Source organism: Triticum urartu, chromosome 6, assembly GCF_003073215.2.
Source record: "Triticum urartu cultivar G1812 chromosome 6, Tu2.1, whole genome shotgun sequence".
NCBI classification, from domain to species: domain Eukaryota; kingdom Viridiplantae; phylum Streptophyta; class Magnoliopsida; order Poales; family Poaceae; genus Triticum; species Triticum urartu.
Genome location: NC_053027.1, coordinates 509,758,074 through 509,777,120, shown reverse-complemented (window position 1 = coordinate 509,777,120; position 19,047 = coordinate 509,758,074). Strand labels below are relative to the sequence as shown.

General features: G+C 47.8%; 3 protein-coding genes across 6 annotated transcripts; all 3 read right to left on the bottom strand.

Annotated features, from left to right (window-relative positions):
* Positions 1-3,257: 3,257 nt before the first annotated feature.
* LOC125514661 (pyruvate dehydrogenase E1 component subunit alpha-1, mitochondrial) lies at positions 3,258-6,872 on the bottom strand. The gene is made up of 8 exons (XM_048680001.1): positions 6,148-6,872; positions 5,967-6,046; positions 5,477-5,554; positions 4,561-4,656; positions 4,403-4,474; positions 4,215-4,268; positions 4,062-4,127; positions 3,258-3,588 (listed from the first exon to the last, which is right to left on the bottom strand). The coding sequence occupies exons 1-8, from the start codon at positions 6,821-6,823 to the stop codon at positions 3,544-3,546; spliced, it is 1,167 nt and encodes a 388-aa protein (XP_048535958.1). The 5' UTR covers positions 6,824-6,872; the 3' UTR covers positions 3,258-3,543.
* A 1,271-nt stretch (positions 6,873-8,143) lies between these two features.
* LOC125514659 (E2F transcription factor-like E2FE) lies at positions 8,144-11,722 on the bottom strand. 2 transcript variants are annotated; one of them, XM_048679999.1, is made up of 10 exons: positions 11,402-11,722; positions 11,175-11,295; positions 10,982-11,059; positions 10,825-10,890; positions 10,593-10,719; positions 10,430-10,497; positions 10,260-10,335; positions 10,097-10,158; positions 9,533-9,944; positions 8,144-8,507 (listed from the first exon to the last, which is right to left on the bottom strand). In XM_048679999.1, exons 1-10 carry the CDS (start codon positions 11,578-11,580, stop codon positions 8,383-8,385), a joined length of 1,314 nt encoding a protein of 437 aa, XP_048535956.1. In that variant the 5' UTR covers positions 11,581-11,722; the 3' UTR covers positions 8,144-8,382. The 2 variants fall into 2 exon arrangements, with proteins under 2 accessions (XP_048535956.1, XP_048535957.1); XM_048680000.1 differs by having other exon boundaries at positions 10,260-10,332.
* Positions 11,723-12,029: 307 nt separating this feature from the next.
* Positions 12,030-18,093, bottom strand: LOC125514658 (protein Rf1, mitochondrial-like). 3 transcript variants are annotated; one of them, XM_048679997.1, is made up of 5 exons: positions 15,162-18,093; positions 14,535-14,723; positions 13,800-14,072; positions 12,880-13,675; positions 12,030-12,675 (listed from the first exon to the last, which is right to left on the bottom strand). In XM_048679997.1, the coding sequence occupies exon 1, from the start codon at positions 17,840-17,842 to the stop codon at positions 15,368-15,370; it is 2,475 nt and encodes an 824-aa protein (XP_048535954.1). In that variant the 5' UTR covers positions 17,843-18,093; the 3' UTR covers positions 12,030-12,675; positions 12,880-13,675; positions 13,800-14,072; positions 14,535-14,723; positions 15,162-15,367. The 3 variants fall into 3 exon arrangements, with proteins under 3 accessions (XP_048535954.1, XP_048535955.1, XP_048535953.1); XM_048679998.1 differs by having other exon boundaries at positions 12,030-12,678; positions 13,800-14,723; XM_048679996.1 differs by having other exon boundaries at positions 13,800-14,723.
* Between the last annotated feature and the right edge of the window lie 954 nt (positions 18,094-19,047).

Sequence of the window (19,047 nt, the reverse complement as noted above, 5' to 3'; positions counted from 1 at the left end):
AACGGCGAGTGGGTGGACCCGCGGTGGAGCAGCAACGCTGCGGTGAGGACGCGCACGGCAACGGTGAGCTGCGGCAGAGCTTCGGCATGATGCGGGAGTGTGGCAGGGGCAGCAAGAAGAGGAAGGAAGAGGGGAGAGGAGGGCGCGCGTGCGTCTGCCACCCCTCTCCTCCCCTACTTATAGCCCCAGACGGCGAAGCCGAAGGGGCGAGAGCATGGGGGTCGTGGGATTAACTGCGCCCACGCCCCCACGACCCCGTTTTAGCCCGTAGTAACAACGTGTAGTTACTGCGCAGCGGAATCCCAACCGTTCGCCTCGGCCGCACCGGATCCGCGCGCGCCGAGGCTCGGTAGTGGTGGGCCCCATCCTGCGGCGATGTCCCGTTGCGCGCGTGGGCTGGCAGGTCGGCCCGGCTGGCTGGCGCCGCGTGGCGCGCAGACAGCGGGTGGCAAGCCTGCTGCCTGGCTGGTGCGCCACCCGGCTCCCGCCGAGACGTTTCGAAATCATCAGACGGTCCGCCTAGTCGCGACCGGCTCCTGCCAGCCGGTGCCTTGAAAGACGGACGAAACAAGTTCACCATATCATTCGGAGTTGGAACATGCTGAGGCTTCTCACCTTTTCAGTAGCGGTGCCCCACCAGCTTCGGGGACTAATGTGGGGGTAAACGACCACGGGTAGCCTCATCTGCTCCCCGTGGTGATTCAAGACATCGGGGCCGGCTGCGCCCCTCAAGCCTCAAGGACGAAGAGCCGCCTTCTCAGGACCGGCTGGTCCAGGCGGCCGGCTGCCAGAGGGCGGCCGACCTCAGAAGAAAGCCATGAGACGGGCCGACTCCTGGCAGGCGGCCTCCAGAGAGGCCGGCTCCTAGCAGGCGGCCCCTCACACCCTCAAAGTTTGCACCACATTATGGCGACGAGACGGGCGTGGCTACAGTACCGTCTGCCACCCCCGAATCCAGGGCCGAGCGTGGCCACACTACAGCATACCGGGCGGACATCCCCGTCCTGCGCGGCACTGTTGCCATGCAGTCCATGACATCACTCACTACGGGCTGTCGGTACGGCATGCAGGCGGCGGGCCCTACCTGTCCGTGAGAAGTCAAAAGGCGGCGAGTTCCGACCAGTCGGCGCGAGGGGAGGCCGAATCCCAGCAGGCGGCCCTCCCCTTCCCTCAAAGTCTGGGCGCCATTAATCAGAAGAGACGAGGAGTGGCTACAGTGAACGCCCGCGAGGCGGCGGCACTGTAGCCACGCCTTCCCCGATAAAGCACACATCATCAGTGGCATTGCCACAGTGCTAAGCAGCCGACAGGACCCGCAAGCGGCGGGCACGGCCTGTCGGTGAAGTACAGACGGCCGGCGGGACCCGCCAGGCGGCGAGCCCCAGCGGCCGGCGGAGAAGATGGCGACCATAGACACTGACAGTCGGGTCCTACACCCGGCCAAATTACCATTGTACCCCTGGGGGTAGGCCTATATAAACCCCCCAGGGCACCCATGCAAAGGGTTGAGACCTTAGATCGCATACACACACATAGAGAGAGGAAGCTAGGGCTAGCCTCGCTCTTCTTCCCCCTCTAGAGAAACAGCTCAAGGAGCAAGCTTGTAGCCACCATTGTTGCTTGAGTGATCATGCAGAGACCCTGCAGAGCAGGACTAGGGGTGTTATCTCCTGGGAGAGCCCCGAACCTGGGTAAAGTTCGTCGGCGTACGTGTCTACGCCTCATCCCGTTTCCTGGCACCGGCGACGTCTTACTACCCCCCACCATGATAAGCCATTCTTTGGCATATGTCGCACGACACCCCCGACAGCCATGACGAATGAAAAAGCCACCGTGCCGAAGGATAACCGTCAAGTCATAGGAAACAAGTGGGAGAACGCACATGCCTCCTGTGATGTCGCGGCTACAAAAATATCGTCCACATGGAAGGGCATTTTCTCGACGAGGGAGAACAAGAAGGAGGAGAGGTACAAGCTCATGTTGGATGTGCAAAAAGAAAGGATGAAGTGGGGCCGGAAGAGGGCGGAGAAGAAGCTCGAAATTGAGAGGGAGAAGATCGAGTTGGAGAAGCAACAAGCGGTGATCAAATGGGAACTCGAGAAGGCAAGACATTTGGCGACATAGGGTTTGAGGAGGAGAGGTTGCAACTCGCACGAGACGCGGAGGATGCGAGGATCATGTTGGCGGACGAAACCCTCTTGGATGAGCATGCGAAAAAGTGGCTTGCGGACAAGAAGAAGATCAACGACCGTGGAGAGTACGACACGGCAAGGGCGGCTGCGGCACGGATGCATGCGGAGAAGTCGGCCTGGATGCAGGCAGAGCAGGACATTCCGCCTGGAGCACGCCGCATTTCGCTCCGAGCAGGCGCCCGGCCAATGATTCGAGGCCATCCGTCACGCTGAGACATTGATTTCATTTTGGCATTATCCGATTTGTTGAACTATGATTTGCTTTACTTTGTTTTGAACTTTTAAATTCAGAGAATTTGTATCGTATGATCGTCGTGCATGGATTACATGAATTTGAGGATCGAAATCCGAGGTATGTGGATGTGCGGCGCAACATATAAAGGGCTGCCGGACACTGTATAAAGGGCCGGATTTGCCTAAGTCCTGCTGTGGATGATCTTACCATCTCGAAAGTCCACTTCGGTGCCCAGCACACCTAATCCCTCTATCCAAGTAGTCTACGTGTACCGCTGTCATGGACGGAAGCACCAGCGTAGACATCACGCACACCCCGCCGCCGACGGTTCCCGGCCAACCACATCAGCGCAAACCATGTGCTCCAGGCATAAGATCATGTCTCCAAGATGATGATTACATCAAAAGTAACAAAGCCCATGGTGCCACAATCGTGGATCCAACAAGGCAAATCCCATCTCCTTGGTGATGCCTTCAACAAGGAAACACCCACGGGGGTTGCTGAGGCAATCCCCACACTAGCGAGCTGGTCGTCGTTCAGTGTTTCAGGAAGTGTTGCTATAGGATGTTTGAATTGCACCATATAGATTGGCCCAAAATAATCACTGCAAGTACATTCTGATAACTGGTCTATGGGAGAGAAAACAAAACATAATCAAAGAGGCTAGCAGACAATAACCAGAGGAGATAAAGCGTATCACAATTAGGCAACTAACGAGCTAGTGACATTGCTGCAACAACCGCCTTGCTGCCTTTGATAAGACTAAGAGAACGGGGAAATATAACAGTTGCCGTGCGGAAAGAACTGCAAGTGTAATCGACAACTGAGACTTACGACACAGGCAAACATTAATTTCCACCTCATGATTTTGCAAACAGAAGCGATTATGCAGGCCAAATCGCCAGCTAGCAGCAGTTAAACTGAATTGCAGGAAGAGAAAAAAAAAGGAAAACAAAACAAATAAGGAACGAATTCCCCTGACATCACATCTCTATACAGGTTCGTTTTGCAACAAATACTGCCAGCAACACCCAAGGGTTTGTTCACCAATGCTTATTCCTCCTCGATATATCATCGTGTTAGAAGAGTACTCGTCTTCATCTTCAGGTTGGTGACCTATGGGAGTGTAGCTCTCAACTCCTTTCTATCTGCGCCAAATGACTGCATCATCAAGTAGTGCGTGTTAGAACTGGTTCATCAATCCCCTTGAATGTTCAAAGTGCAGCCATGGTTCAACCAGTACATAATAATCTACTATAGCACATACTCCCTCTGTATCAAAATGTGAGACGTTTTTTGACAGTCATAGTGTCAAAAATCGTCTTATATTAAGTTACAGAGGTAGTACAGAAGAAAACATACTTTCAAGAGGCAATGAAAACTGTCGGTTATGACTAAAATCGTAAAATTTTAGTACTCCATCTCGTTACTGTGCAACGGCAGTTACGATTCAATTCTTTGCAACTTAAAACTACTAGCACAAAATGAGCAGAAACAAGACATTAGACTAAAATGCCAGTTCACAAGATTAAAAGCTGTGACCATCAGTTTGACCAGTCCAGAATAACTTCAAGATAAAAATGGTGAATTCACTTCGGAGTAGCCTACATAAATTAGATCAGACAATAACTGACCTCAACGCCGAAACCCTTGACGTAGACATTTGTAAAGAGCTCAGAAGCATCAGGCATAGGACTTTCCTGGAGATATCAATACATGTATATGTAAGTGATAAGCACAACTAATTTAGAGTGCACAAAAGGAGTATATCCAAATGCAACGGTAACCTTGGCTTTAGCAATGGCAGCGTCGACTTCTTTCCTAATTTCTTTCTCCATGTCCTGAGATGAAAACATATTCATAGTAAGAATTAGAACTTTCCTCTTATTTAAATGGTAATTCTGTATCTATGATTCTCACTTGCTATTTATACAATAATCATAACTGACGATTTTCAATACAATCACATACATACCTTGAGCTCAGCAGGGGTTGCTAGGTCATGAGCCAAGAGCAACTTTCTAACCCTTTCAATTGGATCACGCTCCTGTTGGTACCACAAAACAAATAAGTCTGAAATAGAAATATTTGGAAGCAAACAACGTTCAAACTAAAAGGTCACAACATTCCAACCTGTCTTACACCCGAGATCTCATCCCTGGTGCGGTAAGTGCTTCCTGGATCTGACATAGAGTGGCCGTGGTACCTATACGTGTCCATTTCAAGAACCTAAATAATGGGACAATATTAGTAACTATCATGCACTGCTAACAAAATAACTACACATTACAAAACTATCCAAAAATCATATTATTCACAATAGGTGGACTAATATGGAAATAATCACGGCCATATATAAGACGACTGTAACTGCCCGTTAAATTAAGTAGCAAAAAGAATCAGCAGCAGCCAACATTACATTAAAGTTAGCATCGGGTCAATCAGTGTTCAAAGCTGTCATCAGGCCATAAGCTTGTGCATAGCATTTCCATACTTCATGATTTAACGGGTGTTTTAGCGGTTAGACGAAATTGACATGGCAAAACAATGTGACATTTGGGGTTCTGGAAACAGAACAATCAAGTGCTTCGATGGGAAACAATGGAAGGCAGAAGATGATGGAATCAGTGTTAGAAGATTGATCATCAAAGTATACAGCCATTTCAGATCCAAGTCTCCAATCCATAAATCACCTATATGGAACTATCGCAAACATATATTTCAAGCCACCTACTGTAGACAGCCATCAAGTGATAGACTAACAAGCAAGGCCAAATTCTTGGAGACAGGTCCAGCAAACTATTAATGTCAGGCAAATCTGAAACCTGAGCTAGGCATAGCAGATGATTTTTTTTCAGGAGAAAATGGGGTGCAGGTAAATTAAGTTATTACAGTCTTAGGCATTAATCCTTGCTAAGAACCTAAGCAAGAAATATAAAAGAATGGCTAGCAGCGCCACAGAACTAGGACAACCCCTAACAAAATATGAAGCACTGCACTGATATGCATACTTAAACTATAGAAGAAACAAAAATTCTTGGGCACTCACAATTGGGCCATTTGCAATGGCATGCTCCTTCGCAAATTTGCATGCCTGCTTCACAGCAAGAACATCCATTCCGTCGACCTACACCAAACATAATTTGAGGATGTTAATAGGACATAAACTACTCCTAAGTAAACATTGTAGCTCCTATACATAGAAACATAGTAACTTATGACAAATTAAAGCTGCCCTCAGGTAAACATAGTAATAATGAATAAATTATTTAAGAAACTACTTCCTGTACATGTTGGAACAGCTAGGCATGCGTTAAAATAGCATAGTGAACCAATTATATATCCTTCGACCAAGGAAGGCCTCTTCTGTAACTGAAAAGACATATATAGGTAGAATCTATGAGGTCAACCCTCCATTTAAAACACACCAAAAGCAATCAGACATACCACTCATAGTAATAGAATTCACGATGCTAATCAACCCTCATCAATCCATGCACAATGATGAGCAAAATCAACCAAGAGGGATTCGAATTTACCTTCAATCCAGGCACATAGTCACCACGCTTGTAGTAGGAGGGGCTCTTGGCCGCCCTCCACTCAGCCGTTCCCATCCCGTCTGCATAACGGAAATATCCAGCAGATCGCGTCACGTCAGGTGAAAAAAAAACAGGTATCCAGATGCAATCCGAATTTCCTAGGATCGGCGGACGAACTTACAATGGTTGTTCTCGCAGACGAGTATGGCGGGCAGCTTCCAGAGGGCCGAGATGTTGAGCGCCTCAAAGAGCTGGCCCTGGTTGGCGGCGCCATCGCCGTAGAGGGAGAAGGAGACGGTGTCCTCCTTCCTGTACTTCTGCGCGAAGGCGAGGCCGCAGCCGAGGGGCACCTGGGCACCGACGATCCCGTGGCCGCCGTAGAAGTTGGCGTCCTTCTTGTAAAAATGCATGGATCCGCCCTTGCCGCGGGAGCAGCCGACCTGGCGGCCCATGAGCTCGGCGAAGGCGGTGACGAGGTCGCCGCCGCGGGAGAGGAAGATGCAGTGGTCGCGGTAGGCGGTGATGATGGAGTCCTTGCGGGTGATGGCGGCCTCCATGCCGGCGCAGACGGCCTCCTGGCCGTCGTAGAGGTGGCAGAAGCCGCGGATGAGCTTGGCCTTGTAAAGCGAGTCGGCGGCGATCTCCATGCGGCGCATGAGGGACATGTCGTGGAAGAAGGCGACGAGCTCGGCGGGGGTGGTGGCGACGTCGCGGGAGGGCGGGTCGACGATGTGGGCCGTGAAGGGCATCGAGGTCTCGATGGTGAGCGGCGCCGTGGAGTCGGAGATCGCGCGCGTCGCCGCCATGATGGGGGAGCGCGCGGCCGGGAGGCGGCGGAGGAGCATGGCCGCGGCCATGGATGGCGGGCTGGCTAGGGTTCCGGGGGGAGGGGGAGGGGGAGGGGGGGCGGAGGCGGGCCGGGGCGGGGGGTGGGTGGGATGTGGGAGAGATAAAAGGAAGGAGGAGATTTTTCCTGCTGCCCTCCTTATTAAGGGGAGATGGTTGCAGGGGAGAAGGAGATGGGGAGAGGTTGGTGGCTTGCCTTGCCTTGCCTGGTGGGCCTTGGCGGGCCGGCGGCGCAGCGCTCGTGCGACGCAATCTTATTGGTTAGGGCCAGTTTGACTGCCACATAGGTTATTAATAATAAATCTTGCAACATTGATTAACCTCCTCTTATAAATTGACAAGACGACAATTGCGGCAGGATTTTTTGTAGGAAAAGATTCTTGTATATGTTTATTTATTTATTTTTGCAAGGGGGTTCTTGTATATATTTATTTAAGCACAGCTCTTTCAGATCGATCGCGTATGAAATCTGATCTTCCTCCTAGTTTTTTTTTTTTGCATGGGATCTTCCTCCTAGTTTATTGGGGTGGTTGCCACTTGGGGCAGTATAATATCTGGTGGTCTCTAATAAGTTCTGGCGTAAGTACATTTTTCATATGAACAGAATAGAACTACTAGCATCTCAATTTTCATGATGTTAATGATTGATGCTACGACTAGCATCGCAATTTTCATGTATCGATTGGCTGTTGGAATTCGGAAAATATGCACTACTGCCCAGCAGCCAGCAGAATTGTTTTATTGTGCATTCAACCAAAAGAGTTGGTTATTAAATGTAGTGCCGCTGTCATGACGCTGGGAATATTTGATGCTAGTTATTAGGAAGACAAAGCTAAGCCAACCATCCTCTTTCATCATAAACAAAGTGAAACAACCCTGGCAATGGCCAGGGGCCACTTGGCTCAATCAACCATCCCTTTCATACACCGTTCCGTAATCTAGACCAACCAAAAGACAACTTCCAACTTCTCACGACAAAACTTTTTTATTTACTAAAGAAAACAGGTGAAAACAAGCGCAGGCTTCTTTGGTATCAAAAGAAGAAAAAGTGCAGGTTTTTTTTCTGAAGGCAAAAACAGGCGAAGGTTTCTAGCAACTCATATGCAAACTTCCTAGCACCCTGCAAATATTATGATTCCTATTGTAATAGTCTGCTTGAATTGGAAAAATACCAGCCTGACAAGTGTTTTGCCTTGCTTTCATATGAATTGTACAGCTAAAATGAGATCATCCAGGCTGTATCATAAAAAGGATACACCTCTGGCGAACAATAGTGTTTTAATGTCAGTTGATTGTCGCTGAAAGATATGCGCAAAACGGAAGCTTCAGAATGCAGAGGTAGGCACACTTGTAGGTGCAAGAATGAACAGTAGACAAAGTTACACATTGACAGTGAGAAAATGTTCCCACTCTTTTTGGACTAGGAAAGCCTACAGATTTCCTGCATTGAGTAAATACAATGAACCCTAGGCCGAGCAATCTATCTGTTTCCCCTCTTCTTCTATTTTGACAAATTGTACAGGTCAAATCCCAAGCATGCAGGACTACCGTGCTTGGGTTTGCAGTTTGCCTACAAAAATCGTTTATTATTAACAGAACTGCCCAAGTGTTGCTGCATGATGCTGCTACCCTGCGAAAATTCAGAGTACCACGACTTCCACGCATCCACGTAGTGAGCAAAGAGGTCACCGAGTGCTGCATTCAGAAAAAATGGGGAAAAACTGTCAGTATTTTGACATTATAACGGAGAAGATTCAATGTCTCATACTGATCCACATGAAAATGTCAACTACAAGCTTTTTTCCTTGATAAATTCTCAAAATAGGTCAGAGCTCTGTAATTGATGGAAAATAATAGAATTGGCCAAATAAATACTATAGTTTATTCTAGTATCTTCTCAAATACGAGTAGCTCATTGTGAAAAACAATGAGCTTGCTTCCAGAGAGGCAGAGAGCTCACATGCTATCTCTATGAGTCTAACATGATTTCCAAAATTAGATAGATATGCATACTCATATATGTATGGAGCTATGAGCATCTTCTTTCGCACTGGAAATTATTCAGAAAACTACCACTTGCATAGACCGAGTCTACTAACTAACACCAACCAAAATATTACAGATACCAAATTATGAGCAGCCGTGAAAATCTTGTATGGGTGTAATACTATTTATTACATATTTCAAATAAGCATCTCATACTACAAATACAGCATGATTTGTTTCATTTGGAAGGTTGATTCTGAATAACATGATTCACTTAATATGGCATATTTCTTTTTTTTTGAAAGAAAAAGGCAGACCATTATCTGCCTCATGCATTCAAAACAAGCCGTAGCCCGGATGACCAGAGGTCAAATTACATGGGGTTGTTGGAAGCAAAAAGTTTCCACACTCTTCGGTTTATAGTTAAGAATACAAGGGGAGAAAAAAAGAGAATGAGGGGAGCAACAGCAGATATCAGTTGGTATGCATGACAAATAAGAAGCATAGCAACCAAAGGCATGTCAGGGAAAATTCAGTAGGCCTCATGCTGTAACTTCAGCTAGATAGGTAGTCATACTGTAATTCCTATTTCCAGCACAATCAACGACAAGTATTTTCCTATCAGAAATTAACATCTGCAGTGACAAAGTGATTGACTTCTCATCATCTAAAAAAGTAAGCAACTTTCTACTAAGGAACAAAACCAGACCAAAGAAGTGCTGATAAATACCAACCTGGGTTCTGGTACTGCGGTCGAAATGAATCGGCAAGGCTCTCCCAATCATGGGCAATCGCCCTTTGTCCAACATTATTACAGTCATCAGGCTCCTGTTTTCTTGCACAAGAAGGGTGGAAAGGCCCATAAACAAAACCACTCTTGTTAACCTGCCCGGGCTGCTTCTGCGCGGCCACGTTGTAGCTCTTCAAGATATCAGCACCGCCCTGTGCCAGCTTCGCTTTCTTCTGGGTTGTTGGTTCCAGCTGGCTTCTGTTTATACCAATGTTAGTGAGTTCAGTTCCAAAGACTCTCTTGTTTGACAGAGTCTTCCTTGCTGGGGATGCAACAATTGTGACACCATTTTCTGCTTTTGGTTTCCCTGCCATGCCCAACCACCGGAATGCAGGCTTCCTTGTGTCCACTTGTGTCTGCGTGAAAAGATTCGAGAACAGATTCAGGAACTTCGCTTATCATTTAGGTGCAAATAACATTTTTAAGACCATGCTGGAGAGATGCATGTATATATGCTGAGTGCAGCTGACATACTTATGAGCTATTTATTTTGTAACAGCATGCATACCTTCTCAATGAGCTTCAGTGAAGACAGCACATTAGCAATGTCATATAATCTCCGGACTTTAGCTGTAGCATAAACATAAGACATACTATTAGCTTTTGTTTGGATTGGTATTCATACTAGTACAGCTGAAGAACTACGCCGAGGAAATAGTACAAATACTAACTTCTCATATTGGACTCCTCATGGCCTTCCCCAAGGAGGAACTTTGCAGCTTCATCAAGTGAGATCGTGCTAACCTGATGGATGCACAGATTTCATACCAATCAACAACAGTTCCACAAACCATAAATCTTCATCATCAAAACAGAAACAAGGAAATGCAGAATCTCCCACCTCCATGGTGAGGAACAGCTTCACAAAATTTTGAGTGAGCAACCCAAGAGACTTCTCCTTCCTATGATCTGAAGATGTGACAACCAAAATTCAAAGCCTGGCACGACAAAATGAGACTAAAACCATACAGCAAGCCAGCGTTAGAGCGGATAAGCAGCCATACCAGATCTCAGCCGGCAGGGAGGTGCATCAGGCATGTCAGAAGGATTGTCAACTGTTTGGCTCAGCTTCTCGCCCTCCCTTTCGGCCTCCGGATCACCCAGCTTATCATCGTCTTCGTCATCAGACATCTTTACAACATCAAATGGAACAAGGAACAACATAGTCAGGAACTATATTGTTCACGGGTACCACATGGATAGATGCAAAGGAAAGATGCAGACAAGAAAGCATACATTGGCAGCAGATAGCTCCTCCGCCGGCAGAGGAGCCAGGCCAGACTTCTCTCTCAACGCCCTCTCCTGATGAATACAGGCAGACAAAAGACCAGAATTGAGATGGATCACACTGACATTTCTCGGTGGAATGATCACATGGAAACCAGATGCAAACCTTGAGTTCTCGCAGCGCCATCGGGACCCCTCCGAAGCCTATCCAGGAGTAGCGGTTCTTGGCCTTCCTCGCGAGGATCTACTCTCAGGGGATTGATTGAAAGCAGAATTCAGAACCCCATGAATGAAGATATACTACGAAGAAGTCTATCCGGGAACAGGCAGAAGGATGAGAGGAGGAAGAAAGGGCTCACCCCGACGCTCTCGAGCACGTTGACGATGTCGTAGATCCGGCGCCTCTCGACGCCGAGGCGCCTGGACGCGTCGTCCAGCCCGATGGACTCCACGCCGTCCCGGTCGTACAGGGCCACGAAGCTGCAGGGGCACGCGCACGAGAATTGTGTAAGGGAAACGCAGATCTCTCCACGCGCCAGGACGGATACGGTCATACGGACGCGAAGGAAAGATGGGTGGCACTCACTTGGAGCAGAGCAGGCCGAGCGACTTCTGCTTGCGGCTGTAGGCGTGGTGGCGCAGCCTGGCGCCCCCGCCGCGCTCGGCGAACAGCGGCAGCGGGTTCGGAATCGGAAGCCGCGGGAGGGGCGCCGGCGCCGTCGCCGTCGTCTCCGCGGCTGTCGAAGAGGGGGGCGCTGCGGACATCGTCGTCGCCGCCGCCGATCCGCGTGCGGGCAGAGGCAGGATCTGTGTCGCGCGGCGTGGCGTGGTGGGTGGTATCGGATCGTAGGAGGGAATTGCAATTGTCGCGGTGTTATTATAGACAGATATGAGATGGATAGATCTGCGGGCGGGCGGGGTGGGGTGGGGGGCGGGGGCGCCGGCCGTTGAAAGGAATCCGGCGTGCGTGTGCCCGAACGAATTGGCGCGGCGGTGGCGGCCTCCCCCCGCTTTTGAAATTTTCTCTTTCCGATGCGCTCGCTCGCTGTGCGGTGCGGTGCGGCGCGGCTCGTGGGGTGGGTAGAGAGGGCGGCTGGCCGACGGCACGCGCCCCGGTTTGAAATTTAAGCGGCCGTCGCGCGCCCGGGGGTGGGCTCTCTCCTCGTCCCGTGGCCGTCCGATCTGGGTCTCGGCTTTTTTCGCGGTGCGCTTTGGCTGGCCGTGATTCGGCGGCTCACGTCAGGGCACGTGCGACGGGAGGGAGGGGAGCGGCCGCGCTGGCTGGACGCGCCTTTCCCTCCCGGCGGCCCCGGTGCGTGCCGCGGAATCACGCGATGGCACCGCACCGCACCGCACCACCGCGGTGGAATCGTGTTCCGGACGACGAGCCTGGCTACTGCCTCTCCGCCTGCACTCTGCCACGGCTTGCTTTCTTTCTTTTTGACGTGTGCCATGGCTTACTTCCCACTCTTCAGAAAGCGCGACAATGTAACTTTAAAACAAAAACAAAAAAGCTCAACAACGTCGCAGCTCAAAAAAAAAAAAAAAAAACGTCACACACACACGCGCGCGCATTGTCATTTTGTAGATGGAAGAGACCGACTGGTCGAAGTTCAAAACATCTACTACAAACGGAAGCTCTGATACGGTCGTCCCCGCTAACACATGATCTTCACAGTAGAGGGGTTGAAGGATTTATACAGCACTGAAATGCAAAGTGTGCTTTTCAAGCTTCAAGCCCAAGAAGAAGATGGCATCCAATACGAATGCTTCAAGCCTATGAATGGTTGGCCGTCTCGATGCATTTTGGAGCGCCCCTCCACGAGGGATCCGGTAGAACCGTGGAGTCTGCTCCTGACACTGCTACGAACAAAGAGGAAATCTATTTGTTAGGCATTTACTTAAACTGCTAGCATGAGCCAGGTTGATTCGCAGCGATGCCAAAACACACAGTCAGACAGCCATGAGCGAGAACATAATGTGTATTATTTTTTGTAGACGGGCATTTGTAGGATAGTACTACGCACAAAATGGGAACTTCACTTAATAAATGCAAAAGCTCACCTCACTAAGTGTTGGAGTGAGCCATCGTCTGTGTCTCCAAAACATGAACAATCATCAGAAATAACAGCAGACAGTGAACCCCCAGAAACTTCCGCCATGGCCAAAAGTGCAACGGCATTCAAATTCCGTGAACTGGCGACAGCCACCAAGAACTTCCGCCTTCGACTGCCTTCTGGTTCTGGGAGATGGTGGCTGGACAGGGTCGACAAGGGCCACCGTGCAAATGCCCGGGTATATACAATAACGCCTTGATGATAAACATTCTTCAGATACAGTCTTGCTGGCTTGCAAAAAAATTCCTCGCTGCTTCAGTTATTACTTTTGATTGATTCACAGCCTGTAGCTGTGAAGCAACTAGACCTTAACTGACATCAAGGTTACAGAATTCCCAGTCAAGATCTTGATGATCAGCCTCTTGTACCATTCAAACTTGGTGAGCTTATCAGGATACTGCGCAGAGGATCAAAGGCTACTGGTGTATCATTTACGATACGAGGACAAGAATTTATAAGTTGAACTGGCATCATTGTAGATAACAATTCTGATTAAATACCACTCAGTTGCATATCAGGATGAAGATAGCCCACATAACTGCTAGGGGGATCGAACACTGCAATGAGAAAATGAACTAGCCGGTCATCTGCCGAGGTTTCAAGTCCCCCAACATCCTTGATGAGAAATACAACCATAAACTCCCAGGCTTTGGGCTCACAAAGCTCGGCCTGGTTTGGGAGAAGAGAAGACATAGTACATCTCAACTCCACTGATGGCCACATGTGGGCCCAATATATTCCCCCTATAAAGAATGCTTTGTTAGATTTTATTTGAAAATATGCTGGACAATATTTCTTTCCGACTGCTAAGCTAAATTCATATTTGATCAACAGAAAAAGCCCATGATCAGGGATAGGAGGAGATACCATGAGTTAGTAGGCCCTCTTCTTAGACATGAATACAGGAGGAAGCCTCTATTCCGCCATACATGAATGATGTCGTTGTCCCAGTGGGATTCCTTGCAAAGGTGCCTGCTGGCTGTGAAGAGAAACCTAGTGCTGCAAAGGGCCAACAAGGTGTAGTCGAGGCCATCGCCAGCAGAAATGGGCAAAGCCATCGAGACTAATATCCACCAGCAGGAAGAAGAGAAGCTCAAGTTCAAGGAAGGACAACTCGCTCTCAGTGCATTATAGCCCCATCTGAAGAAAAAAAATCAATGTAGAAAAAGGGCGCTGCCTATTCACAAAGGTTATTAGGTTCCCCTGAGATGTAACTTCCCGATTTTGTATTGCATTAGAGCTGAATTGTCATATATTAACAAGAAACTGCAAATCACATTCCTGTCTCGTAAAGGTGGTAAGGGGTATTATAGCCTGTGCTGAATCCAAAAGGTTGTAAAAACCAGTATGTCCGATGCTTATATACGTTGCACAAAGATGTTACTATGTCAGGGATCTACGCTGCTTGCAAAAAATATGGGAGGAGCACTAACTTTTTTTTACATAAAAACCGAATAGTGAATCAAATACAATTGTGTGTTGATGTTTGTTTGCAAGTGTGTTGGACATATACAAAAGAACGGGAAGGCTTGGATAGGATATCGTCAAACAATGAAACCCAGAGACATTTTGGTAACGTTTTAGATCCTACTCGGTACTCACCTCTAGTTAGAAATATGCAACCAACACCTGACTGACAAAAGAATAGTTTCAGTCCTCTTTGAAGAGCTAATTATCATTCTTCTTATCTCACTACAGTGCCAGCTCCAACCTCAAACAGTTTGCATTTTTCAGGAAAGGACCAGTTGAGTACTTCTTTATGTATCCATTGCCACAAAGACAATTGGTTGCCTGCCATAAAGGAAGGTTTAAGATTAATTAGTGGACAAAAAAAGAAGTTAATACATACTGCAACGCACTATGTCTAAAGAAGCTGCAAATAGTAAATCATTTTAGACTGCTTGGATGACACAAGTGCATAATTCAGCAAGAACTTTTCCCAAGGAAGATAAAATGAGAGTGCTTGGATGACACAAGTGCATAATGTAACAAGAACTTTGCCCAAGGAAGATAAAATAAGAGTGCTTGGATGACACAAATCCAAAATTTGAGAAGTCAACTGAGATCTGTCCAAAATATGGGCGACATTCTACGGTACTTGATCGAATTCCAAATAAATATAATTAATAAAAAGGAACAAGATATGCGACAAATTTATATGGAATGAATTGAAGGTCTTGGGGTACTAACACCCCTAGCATATTCTTAAGAGGAAGAGAGGATGCGAACCTTGAGCATGGAAATGGCATGCAGATTAGGGGCGATGTCCATAGGATGCACGCCCAGCAGCGGCATGCATCAGGCCAAAACGCTGGGGTGGCACCAACACACAGCTCGATCTTGTGAGCGCATGGAAGAGAACTCATGTCAACATCATTGAGAGGGAACTCCAAACCATGCCAAATTGCCAATGTTTATCTGGCTAGTCCAGTGCATCAACCGACTCCATTGAAAAATTGGTAATTTACAGGGAGCAAACTGATTTGTTCCCGATATTTCCCTTTACTTGAAAAGAGACACATCAACAACGAAGTAGTTGAAGCTTCAAGTGAGATGCTCTTGCCATCAACTTTAGACATATAATTTCCAGCCTTGACGATGTCACCGTTTTCCAACAATATTCTGATGATATTATTTATAAGACGAGAGTCTGGAGCACAACCACTCTTCTCCATTAATGAGAACATATTTTCAGCTTCTTCCACTGATCCTTCTTTTAGAAGATTTCCTATCATTACGCTGTAGGTAGAAGCATTAGGTACCATCCCACTGGCTGATATTGCAGCAAACAAACCGTTAGCTTCTTCTCTTCTCCGAACCTTGAACATGGCATTGATCATGGTATTGAGTATTTTAATATCAAACTTCACATTCATTGCTCCTAATTTCTGAAATAGGGTGACCGCTTCGTCAGAGCAATTATTCCTACAAAGTCCTCCAAGTATTATACTGTATGTGGAAATGCTCACTGTTATTCCCGTTTCGATCATCTCAACGAACATTTTCTTTGCAGCAAATGTTCTCCCAGCACGAAATAACCCATCCAGTATGATGTTATATGTGATTGTTGTGGGTTTAGGTTTGTTTTGCAACATTTCTCTGAATAGAATCAACCCATCATCAATCCTTCCACATCTACAATAGCCATAAGCAAGTGTATTATATGTAAAAACATCAGCCTCAATGCCAGCTGATACCATGGAATCAAGTACTCCAAATGCTTTCTCCATCTCACCGACTAAGCAATGTCCATCAATCAGCGTATTAAACGTAATGATGTTAGGTTTCAGACCTATGTCTGTAACCAAGTGGAAGATATCATGTGCATCCATAACCCTTCCTTCTTTGCATATACTGTCCATTACAGAACTGAAGAATGCAATGTTTGGACAAGGAATACCTTTGTTTGTCATTTCATAAACCAACTCCTTTGCTTTCCTCAAATCACCATGTGTAGAGAAACCCTGAATTAGGGAGTGATAAACAACTGTGTTCGGTTGTACTCCCTTACCAATCATCTGACTGAAGTTATCCATGGCATCAGCCAGCCTACCCATTCTGCAAAGTGCAGATATTAGAGTTGAATAGGTCCATACATCTGGACACACTCCTTGTCCCTGCATTCCAGTAAATATGTGCATAGCTTCATCCATCATTCCATGTTTAGCATGTCCATCAATTAAAATGTTGAAAACCTGACGATCGGGTACAATACCCTTGGTTGCCATTGAATTAAAGAGATTAATCATATCAGCAAAGCATCCTTTGGTTGCATACCCATGGAGCAGAACATGATACATGACCAAATCAGGCTTGTGGCCCTTGGCAGTCATGGAATCAAAGAATTCGGCAGCTTCTTTGGTTCTTCCATGCTTACAGAGAGAGGCCATGAACGAGGTCCAAGTAACAATATCTGGTATGAGACCCTGTCTTGTCATTTCTCTGAACATTTTACGTGCTTCCTTCCACTGTCCCAGAGTGCAATATCCATGGATCATGACATTATATGTCACATTGTTCGGTCGAACACCTTTATCAATCATCTGCCGGAGGAACAACTGTGCTTTGTCCATAGCTCTGGCCTTGCACAGCGCGTCAATGGTCAAGCTATATGTCACCACATTAGGCACAACCCCTTTCTGCTCCATTTCATGGAATAGACTGCATGCCTTGCTTACTTCACCTTCCTTAAAGAAGCCGTGGATGACCGTGTTATACATCACTACGTTGGGGGAGCAGAGACCTCGTTCTTTCTCCCACATGTGGAGCAGGTCGAGTGCCCGCTGGCTCCTGCCATCATCGCATAAGCTCTTCAGAACAATGGAGTATGAGAAGGCATCAGGCACGCACCCGAGCTCGGACATCCGATGTAGCAGGATGTCCACGGCCTCATCTGTCCGTTTGGCGCCGCAGAGGCACTGGAGGACCGTGGTGGCGACGACCACGTTTGTCCTCAGGCCCATCCTGAGGACGCGCCCAAAGAAGGCGAGCCCAAGTTCCGGACGACGCGTGCGGCGGCAGCAGTTCATGAGGATGCCGTAGGTGAAGATTGTGGACGGCACCACCCGGGAGCCGGCCTCTTCTCGGCGGGTGCGGTTGAAGAGGGCGAGGGCGAGGGCGGGGCCGTCTCCGCAGGCGCCGGTGCCCGGCGCACGGGAGAGGGCCGTGAGGAAGCCGTTCAGGGAGCGCGCGGGGACCGGAGTGGCCTGCCGAAGCAACTCGTCGAACAGGCGGTGTGCGTCTTCCGGACTGAGCGTCCCAGCGCTGACGCGCTCTGTGGCCGCGGCAAAGGCGGTGACGGGAGACCATGAGCGTGACGGCGGCAAGGTGGAGATGGAGGAGGAGCGGCAGCGGAGAAGGCGGAGGTGGGGCATCGGCGCGGTGGAGGTGGAGTGGCGGAGGCGGGACATCGGCGCGGTGGAGGTGGAGGAGGATGCAAGTGTTCAATTCAGTAAGACAGTGACGGTTCATTCATCAGTTAATCAACGGCAAGCTCGCTCCTCAACTCCTCGTCGCTCGACGGCCAAGATCACCCCCGTAGCTTTATTACTCTCTTTTTCTTTTGATGAAGGAAAAAACTTCCAACCTATTCATCAAGGCACTACTACAAAGAATGTCAAAAGTAGTGTCAAACGCTCTTATAGTATGGGACAGAGGGAGTACAAATTACATCTAGTAGACAACCTAGCAACGACTAAAGCACTGGAACGAGCCGAAGTTATCGCCACTCCCTCATCAGATCCGAGTAAACCTTGTTGTAGTAGACAATAAAAATGCGTGATAAGGCCCTAGAGGGCCATACCTTTACCTTAATTAATCTAGCCTACCAACAGATGTTGTGCTAAAACCTCATACACTCATACCTATATACTTCATATTCGAAAGATGCCCGTCTCGGAGGGGTGAATTCCTGTGGATCCTTCACAATTTTGTGTAATCTTAGCAATGTTCACGATATCGGTAACCGGTAACTGCTCGATCAAGTTCTGGATAGGTATTAATAGGCAAGTTGCTCCATGAACTGAATTTATCGGTAAACCATCGTTAACCTGGGTCATATCTATATATCCTAGGCTACATATCAACATATGCAATGTACGAAAATGTTTAAATATTCTAATAAAAAAGGAAAAGTGTTACATATCTATATATCCTAGGCCACCCCACATCATCTGAATTTATTTCCAAAGATGGAGCACTTGAATCGGTAGAATCGTACACAGAGGAGGGGGCAGAGCAGCAATGCTGATATAGCCAGCCAGTAGCACCATAACAATCTGGGAGAAGGGGCGGGAGCTCCGAACCTAGAACAATGGGAGAAGAAGTGGGCGGCTGGGAGAAGGGAGGGAAACTTGCTACATTTCGGGCTAAATTAAACTTTGCTCCTTTGTTCATGAGCAAAAAGATTTCAATTTTGAGGCTCGTAGCCTTGCAAAAGCACGCTGCATCTCTAGGTATAGGACGTCACGTTTGGTTGAGTCTTCCTTATGACTGTAAACATTGTTACCCCTGGATAAAATTAGCGTGTGTTTGCCTTAAAAAAAACACCCCCTCCACTCTACTTACAATGCTAATTGTGGAGGCAGTGGGTACTGAGTGCCACACTTGGGAATTC